General features: G+C 37.5%; 1 protein-coding gene across 3 annotated transcripts in view; it reads right to left on the bottom strand.

The window, feature by feature from the left end:
* Positions 1-398: 398 nt before the first annotated feature.
* The window catches only part of LOC139312832 (sterol O-acyltransferase 2-like), a 44,682-nt gene continuing 35,185 nt past the window's right edge, over positions 399-9,895 (bottom strand). For all 3 annotated transcript variants that reach the window (XM_070937961.1, XM_070937962.1, XM_070937963.1), the window contains exon 16: positions 399-1,074. In XM_070937961.1, the coding sequence (XP_070794062.1) occupies positions 1,024-1,074 (51 nt within the window). In that variant the 3' untranslated portion in view covers positions 399-1,023. The remainder of the gene's footprint in view (positions 1,075-9,895) is intronic.

Genomic DNA, 9,895 nt, shown 5'->3' with positions numbered 1-9,895 from the left:
TGAGCTTGTCTTCTGGGGTGTTGGCTACTCCTGCCAGCGTAGTGTCATCTGCAAATTTGATGAGTTCCCTTTTTATTCCCTCATCTAAGTCATTTATGAAAATATTGGAGAATACCGGTCCCAAGATGGAACCTTGTGAAACCCCACTGCTTACTTCCCTCCATGTAGACATCATGCCATTAAGGACTACTCATTGAGTACAGTTTGTCAGCCAGTTACAAATTCAAATTCAAGTGGTGGGGATGTGTCTACCCCACATTTTTCTAGTTTTCCAAGAAGTAGATCATGGTCTACTTTGTTGAATGCCTTGCTGAAGTCTAAGTATACTATGTCCACAGAATTTCGCTTGTCTACTAATTTAGTCACTTTGTCAAAGAATGAAATAAGATTGATTTGGCATAATCTGACTTTATTTCCAAATATAGTTTCAAAAATCATTCACACAGTACAGTAGGTACTGCTAGAGATAAAATGTTGAATGAAAGTTTAAAGATAGAAAATATAAGCAGTAATTCTGATATTGTTGAACTGTAACTCCCATCACTCCTCATCAATGGACGTGCGGGAGCTGGATTTCACCTGTATCTGGAAAACTGCCTATCGATCTAAGTCACCTAGTTTGGATTAAAGCTGGGATGTGGGATAACCTATGTTTCAAGGTGGAGCTCTCACGTTTTCTTTTAAGTAGGTTAAGAAAGAAAGGTAAGTCTTATAAGTCTTGGAGACAACCAAGGATTGTCATTTATACATTTTCCCTTGTCCATTTTGCCTGGAATTTTAGCACCAAGAAGACCCATGAACTTCACACAGCAGGGATCTTTGTAGATGTTTTGTCTCTACTAGATGAGAACCTTTGAACCTACAAACCAAATTTTAGCAGCCACAGGTAATGAATTTCCAAATACAGCTTTGGAAGCCCTTGTTGAGAGTCCTTGTTGTCGCAGCAGCAGAGTCATGTGCTATCCTTGTCAGACGTGATTTCTGAAGCAAAGTAGAAGGCTAGGGTAGGCTGGAAATAGTTGCTTATGGGTGGCAAGACCAGGAACGTGGAGTCACTAGCCCCCAGAAGGTCTTCTGAAAAAAGAAAATGATGACTATGTCAAGAGAGAAAGAATAGCTAGAAGGGAAAGAACTATCACATGACTGCGTAGATCTGGGTCAACAAGATCAGCCATATATATGTTCCAACATAATCAGGAGCCCATCAGCACAATAATATTCCCAAAGTCTCAGCAATGTTGAAGGCAGCACTGGAGAGACTTTGAATTGCAGGCCTGACCTATTCTGGGATGGAGAATCTGGCAGTTTTGCTTCTCAGGCCCCTCAACTCCTGGAGGCAACCCAAGGTAGCCCAGACTTGAAGGATGCTGCTTGTCAAAGGCTTTCCTCACCACACCTGGCCCGGCATCACCCCTCCCCTGCCAGTCACTACTTGTCACTCCTGGCCATTCACTTCACCGGAGCGAGTAATTTTCAAATAAAAAGAATGCTCACCTTTTGCAAATAAATAACAAACATCTTGACTTCAGGTTTGATGCATCTTGCAAAGTATTACTGCTCATTCTAGCCTCTTTTCTTATTAACAGGTCCATCTCAGATTGTAATTTGCTACAACTTTTGCATCATTCTAGGGGAGATTATTCTGAAATGTTATCTGTGATGTTTGCAGCTTTACAAGTTTGTTTCCTCCAACCCTGTTTTCACATGCAATTCTTACAAGTTATTTTGACATTCCTTCCTCCTTTTTAAACAAAGTAGTGGTTAAAGTGCTGGCCTAGAAACCAAGAGACTCTGACTTCTAGTCCCATTTTAGGCTTGACAAAATGGCTGAGTGACCAGTCACTCTCTCACAGCCAAAACCACTTCTTAAGTTGTGGTTGTGGGGAAACTAAGAGGAGGAAGGAATATTAGGTAAGTTCTCCACCTTGAGTTCCTTATAAAGTAATGAAGACAAAATAAACATCTAGCAAAATAAATAAATCATTTGTGAGAATGATGTCCTTCTAAAGGAGAAGGGGTGCTGACTGCCTTGTCACATGCCTTACACTACTGCATTTATTTCATTTTTATCCACTTTATTTTTCTCTACTTTTTGGTTTATTCTTCAGTGATGGCATAGCCTGTGAAATTCTTACCTGTCTCACATCCTAGGATTATGTGGGAAAACATCAGGTAAATACATCCATGTGACTGAAGGCAATGGTAGCAGAAATCACTAAGCAGCTACATTAAGACAGAAAGGTGGAGGTACCAGGGTGCAAAAAGTAGAGGTAGGTAAAAGTAGTAGGGAGAAGAGAGCTGAGACATCCACCTTTCGTCAAACTGGCACAACCTAATCAACTAATTAATGGCTGACGCGAAGCCGCGGTAACCAGCAATCAGATGGAAGCAAGAGAGATCGGATGCTGCAGTGAGGATTGACACACACCTTCCCTGCATTGAGGAGAGAAGACATCAAGAAAGGGGCCGGTGAAGTCGGGCAGGAGCGTCTCACAAACGAGAGAGGCGGCGATTAAAAGTTTCCTGAGTATCCTGGCAGAGAGAGAGCCCAACGAGCCGGCATCGAAATAAGAAAGGAAATCTGTATTGACAGTGTGCGTGCCAAGAGAGGATCGGAAGCTCAGCCATTAGTGTGACATGACGGAGGAATAATCTGCCTAGCGGTGGACAGTTTGGCAGCAAGAAATACCATAGAGTGCTGAACTTGGAGGAACGTCCTGAGCTTGCAGAAGACCAGAGACTGAGCAAAAAAAGAATTGAGTATATCCCAAGAAGGAGAAAAAATTATATATATATATATAAAAAAAAAATTAATTAAAAATAGCACTTGAACTTCTAGATATTCTGTCTTCAGTATCCTGACTGTTAAAATTGAACATATCTTGACAAATTGATTTTTTCTTGGACTAGATAAAATTATATACTTTCAAGCTTTGATATTTTAAATCTTTCTATAAACTTACTTAGCTGCTTAGCATTTATAGTATCTACCAGTATTTTTATAGTATCTAAAATTACAATTGTATTTAAAATTAAATATTCAAAAATTTCTATTTATAGTATTTATAGTATTTTAAGTATTTAAGTATTTAAAAGTACAATATTTAGCCAAATTAATTGCTATATTGCTATATTCGATATATTGATTGTAAACTGTTGATTAACTGATATTTTGATTTATATAGTATTGAACTATTTAACTTATATTTATTAAGCCAATTTAATATTTAATACATTTAAATAATACACTGTGAGGAAGAGATTAGAATTACAGTATAGATATTGATATTGATTGCCCACCGGAAAACTAGCTATACTTGTCTATAAATTTAGAAGGAAAAAGTAGATACAGTAACATATATATACAAATATACATTTATATAAAAAAAAAAGATAATAGAGGCGCTAACTGGCGAATGAGAATTTGGTGTAATATTGATAGGATAATTAGAGAGCAAAAGAAAATCTTGAAAGAAATGACAAGCATGGCATCCACAGTGGGGAAAACAGGAAAAAAGACTCCCTCTAATCCCACTATAGCGACAACCTCTCCGGCGACACAAAAATCAACAGAAAGCCTGGCAATGCAAACTCTGCAAGCATCATTAACTTTGATCCAAGAAACGATGATGGCAATGCAGGAAAAACTGTTAAATAACCATGTTGAATTAAAATCAGACATACATGCATTGGACCAGAAAATGAATGATATCCAAACATCAATAGTTAATAATGAAGTGCGAATTCAAAAAGCCGAAACAAGAATTGACCAAACTGAAAAGAAATTAGATATTGTGGACCAAACATTAACCAGCCAAAATAAAGAGATTGAAGATACAATAATCCAATTGGAGATGGACCGGGCTTCCTTCTATTTACGATTTCAGAATGTTGTCGAGGACAAAGAGGAAGACCTAGGTGAAAAGATGGCGGAGCTGATAGCTGAGGCACTTCACCAAGACAAACAGGCGATAATTAGGGAGCTGGACGACATATATAGAGTCCAGACTAACTATGCAAGAAGGAACAAGCTTCCTAGAGAAGTACATATTCGCTTCGCACGGAAAAAAGTTAGAGATATTCTTTACAACATGGCAAGGGACGAACAGATTACATACCGAGGAAAAGAAATAATAATTTTAAAACAGATACCAAGAAGAGTCCGGGAGATGAGGAAGGGATATAGATTTTTGGCTATACAGTTGAATAAAAGAAAGATACTATTCAGGTGGCTTCTCCCAGAAGGGATGCTAATAACCTGGCAAGGAAGAAAAATAAAAATAGAAAGCCTGAGTACAGCACAAGACTTCCTTGACCAGTTAAGAGGTGTGGAAGAAGAGCAGGGGAGCAAGGAAGAACTAGAAACAGCAGTAGTGGAGGAGGAAGCCCTACACCAACAGAACACAAACGAAGCAACTGTAGAGGAGAAAACAGAAGAAGAAGAAGAAGCCAAAGAGAAGAAAGCAAGACCAGTAAGGGCCGTAAGAAACAAACAAGAACCAATAATCAGATAGGGGTATAGAGATGAATGACTTGAAGCTAATATCCGTAAATGTTAATGGACTAAATGATTATAAAAAGAGGAAAAGAATATTAACAAAACTAGGTAAACAAAATGTTGATATAATGTGTTTACAAGAGGTGCACATAAAAAAAGAAGAAAGTAAATGTTTAGAATATAAAAAATTTGGTCAAATATTTGATTCGCTGGCAGAGAAAAAGAAGAGGGGGGTGGCTATCTACGTAAAAAAAGGAACTGAAGCAGAATTGAAATTCAAAGATACAAAGGGTAGAATCCTTATGATTGAAATTAAGAGAGGGAATTCCAAGGTATTATTAGTGGGCATTTATGCCCCGAATAAAAAACAGGGAGAATTTTTTAAGAAACTTCACGAACAATTAGTGAAAATGGCATATAACGAAATCTGTATGATAGGGGATTTTAATGGCATTGTGGATCCGGAGAAGGACCACAAGAGCAATAAAGTAAAAAAAAATAAAAGGACAAACTTACCGAGAGCTTTTTTTGAGTTAGTTGATGAATTGGATCTAATTGACATCTGGCATACCTTGCACCCAAATGACAGACAATATACCTTCTTTTCAAACCCACAAAAGTCGTGGTCCAGAATTGATATGGCATGGGTCAGTAGGAGTTTGGGGTTAGAAATTGGAACAGCTGTAATTAACCCAAACGATTGGGCAAACCATAATCCATTAGAGATTAGATGGAAGCCTGTTCAGAGAAAATACCAACGGAGGTGGAGGTTCAATGCTAAATTACTGGGCGACAAGGACTGTATACAAAAATTCAAAGAAGAAATAAATTTCTTTTTCAAGGAAAATGAAAACAAAGGCACATCCCGTGCAATAGTTTGGGACACAATGAAGGCCTACCTGAGAGGAGTTGTGATTTCATACACCGCACATAAAAATAAACAAGAAAGGAAGACCCTGGAAGACTATTTAAATCATATAGGAGAAGCAGAAAGAAAACTCCAAGATGATCCAGAAGATGAAGCAGCCAAAGAAAATTGGATGATGTGGAAGCATAAAATAAATATCATGGAGCAAGAAGAGTTGGCACAAAGAATGAAAAGAACGAAACAATATCTTTTTGAGAATACTAACAAATCGGGGAGGTGGCTGGCCTATAAATTAAAAAAGGAAAATGAAAGGGGAATAATCCATACTTTAGAGGACTCTAAGGGCAAATTATTGACTAACGAGGAAGAAAAACGAGATAGGGTGAGAGAATATTACGAATCTCTATATAAAGAAGGGGAGATATCGGATGACAAAATAGAAAAGTATTTGATAAAAGCAGAACTCCCACAAATAACTGATGAAGAGAAAGAAATGCTTAATAGAAAGATTACAATTGAAGAATTAAAAATAGCCCTCTCCAAATTGAAAAACAATAAAGCCCCAGGACCTGACGGATTTCCAGGGGAAATATATAAAAAATTAGAAGAAATACTCCAACTGAAATTAGTAGAAATTTTTAATGACGCACTGTTAGACCATAAAATTCCAGAGTCATGGAAAGAGGCGCATGTCACACTTGTGCCGAAAGAAGGTGCCGACCTAAAACAAATTCAAAATTACAGACCAATTTCGCTTCTAAATACGGACTACAAATTATTCATGGGCATAATTGCGGAAAGAATGAAAAAGATTTTAAATAATTGGATATATAAAGACCAGAACGGATTCTTACCGGGGAGACAAATTAGGGATAACATGAGAATCGTGCTAGATACGCTAGAGTACTATGAGGAACACCCCGGAAAACAGATGGCTCTGATTTTTGTCGATGCTCAAAAGGCATTTGACAATCTAAATTGGAAATTTATGATTAAACAAATTGAGATTATGAAATTCGGAACAAATTTTGAAATGATGATCAAATCCATCTATAACAACCAAAAGGCGAGTATCCTGGTGAATGGGGATAGGACTAAAACATTCCAAATTAGTAAGGGAGTAAGGCAAGGCTGTCCCCTATCCCCTCTATTGTTCATTCTGGCCCTAGAAGTCCTTCTACAGAAAATTAGAGCTAACGATGAAATAAAAGGATTGAAGATCAGGAAGGAGACTTATAAGACATAAGCATTTGCAGATGACGTAGCCCTAATCCTTGAAGACCCTATAGAGTCGGGACCTGAAGTATTGGAGGAATTAAGTAAATATGGAGAGGTGGCAGGCTTCATATTGAACAAAACTAAAACCAAAGTATTGATTAAGAACATAACTGAGAGTCAGCAAAACGAGATAGAAGAAGTATTAGGATTACAGGTTGCCAAAAAAATTAAATACTTAGGAATTTGGATTACATCAAGATGTTCGACCCTGAAAGACGATAACTATATTCCCCTAATTAGAAAAATAAAACAAGACCTAGATAACTGGAAAAAAATAAGATTATCACTTTTGGGCAAGATAGCCACAATTAAGATGAACATCCTCCCCAGAATATTATTTCTATTCCAAAATATACCGATAAATTTAGATAAAAAATTCTTTCTAGAATTAGACAAAATCATTAGAGAATTTATATGGGAGGGGAAAAAACCGAGATTTTCCATTAAAATTTTAAGAGGCAAAAGAGATATAGGTGGATTTGGACTCCCGGATTGGGAAACATACTATAGGTCAGCCAAGTTAGTTTGGATAAGAGATTGGATCACCCTGGAAAATGTGAGAATTCTTACTCTAGAAGGCCATGACTTGCAAAAAGGCTGGCACGCCCACATCTGGGAAATGGAGAAGAAAAAGAAGACATATTTCCATAGACATAAAATTAGAGATTCCTTGATACAAACATGGACCCAGATCAGACAAAAACACTACAAGAAAATCCCAAATTGGCTCTCAACGATGGAGGCCCTGACTCACCCAAATAGGCGGGAGAGGGAGAAAATGGCCAGATATAAAGATATTCTAGACGAAGGAGGGAGGCTTAAATCAAATGATACCTTACGAGAGCAAGGAATAACTTTAGATTGGTGGACCTACTCACAAGTAAAATCCAGATATCAGAGGGACAAAGAACAATACGGTCTAGAACCGGGACCAAATGGATTCGATAAAGTCCTGATGGGAACAAATAAAAAGATTCTGGCAAAATTATACAATTATTTGCTAAGCGATGAGAAGTTTGAAGATGTTACAAAGAATCAAATAATTGCATGGGAGAAAAATATAGGGTGCAATATAAATTTTGGGGAATGGGAGGAGGCATGGAACAGAAATCTTAAATTGACTAGAGCGGTGGCATATAAGGAAAATCATTACAAAATGTTTCATAGATGGTACCTAGCCCCGGCCAGACTAGCGAAGATATATCCCAATATACATCCCAATTGTTGGAAATGTGGCCATGGCCAAGGCACCTTCTTTCACATGTGGTGGACATGCCCGGAAGCGAAAGGATATTGGAGTAAGATCAGGAGATGGTTACACGAAATAATTGGGGAATATATTGAACTAACACCAGAGATTTTCCTCCTGGGAATAATAAAGAAGCCATATAGAAAGGAAATGACACATTTAATGATCCATATAATTACAGCCGCTAGATTGGCATACACACAGTACTGGAAAGAGAAAATTCAACCACCAGAAGAGCTTACAATTAAGAAAATACTCGAGTGCGCAGAGATGACTAAATTAACTTATGAATTAAATGATGAAAAGTCAGTATACTATATGGTGTGGGAAAGGTGGTACAAGTGGTTGCATGATAAAATGGAAGAAAGATCTAAGGTGTGTTAAATATTGGTTAAAAGTGAGTCAAAATATCAACAAGTATCATTTATGTAAATAGTTAAAACACTGCACATCCGATACAAATTGAAAATGTTTATTATATTTATGTGTTCTACGTTACTGTTTGAATGATTGTTTGTTTGTTTGTTTGTTTGTTTTCTTTTTATTTCCTTTTTGTTCTGTAAAAAATCTCAATAAAGTTTCTATAAAAAAAAAAAAGGAAAGTCATTTGGAACCCGGAAGTGTTGCAGCAAGCCTGGTGAAAACTCAGCCAGACGAACCGCCGTTGGGGGGGGTCTTCGGACTGGAACTGTCCTGTAGGGACAGTGAAAAAGAAGAGGCATCTCGGTTGGCTAAAGAGGAACAGGCAAGTTTCTCGGAAAGCCAGAGAAAACTCTTCGATCCGATGGCGGTGGGGCGGCGGCCATTGTGAACCACCATGAAGCTGGGGCAACCGGAATAAAAATTATGCAGGAGCGAAGATTTGGACGGAGTATTGGTACCGGGTGAGTGATTAGCCAACTCACAGATAATAAAAGAAAAATTGGAAATTTTTAAAGTTACCCCAGCGTGGAAACAGCAGCTAAATAGCGTTGGGGGGAGACAATTGACAGAGAAAAGAAAAAGCGGAAAAGTGAAAAACATTAAAGCCCAAAATGGAATCTGATGCTTAAACTTTAAAGGTGGATATTGAATTTGGAGAGATTAAATTGAACATAAGAAAAAGAGCCTCAAAAGAAAATATTTTTAACAGGATTGGACATAAACCATATAGAAAATTTCAGATTTGATAAATTTGGACTGGACTATAAATTGATTTGGTGCATACAAAGCAGTGCTGGGTTTCCTCCGGTTCACACCGGCTCTATAGAACTGGTAGTAAAACTGGTGGGAAGCTCCGCCCACCGACCTCAATGTCATCAAAACGCTTCTGCGCATGCACAGACAAGCGCGTGCACACGCGAGCGAAGGGCACATGTGTGTGCTGCCCCACTGCGAACTGGTAGTAAAGGTAAATAGAACCCACCCTTGATACAAAGGCAAAAAAGAAGAAGAAAATTAAAGTAGTAAAGATCGTAAAAGTGGATTGCAAACAAAATGGATACTCTTTTACACTGCTGACTCAGATTGTTGATTGTAGAGAGACATCTTCAGGAGAAACAAGATCATTACAGTACTAACATTTTGTTTTGGAAACCCATAACAGCCGTGAGAACTTCCAAAGAGGGTTTGTTTGTCTACAAACGGTTTGACTTTGATGATTAAAAATGGAGGACTACAACACAATTTTAAATTGGAATAATATTAACTTTAAAAGAACAAAATGATGCAAGAACTTAAAGAAATGATGAAAATGATGTATTTATCACTGAAAATGGATATAAGGGAAATGACTATAATATTGCATGGAAAATCAAAACCAGATGATTTAAAAATTGAGTTAGAACACATGCAAGCTGACAAGGAAACAACCAATGAGAAGCAAGAGAGACTGACAATAAAGAAGAAGACAAAGACAAAGAGATGGATCATGGAAAATTAAATGACTATGTCGGTAGTAATAATAAAAAGGAGAGCTTTAAAGATTACATTGGGATTAACAATGGAAAAAATAGAAAAGGGG

Source organism: Pituophis catenifer, unplaced genomic scaffold (genome assembly GCF_029215685.1).
Source record: "Pituophis catenifer annectens isolate HBS135680 unplaced genomic scaffold, rPitCat1.0.hap2 SCAF_2, whole genome shotgun sequence".
In the NCBI taxonomy this organism is placed as follows: Eukaryota; Metazoa; Chordata; class Lepidosauria; order Squamata; family Colubridae; genus Pituophis; species Pituophis catenifer.
This window is presented reverse-complemented; position numbering and strand designations above follow the sequence as displayed.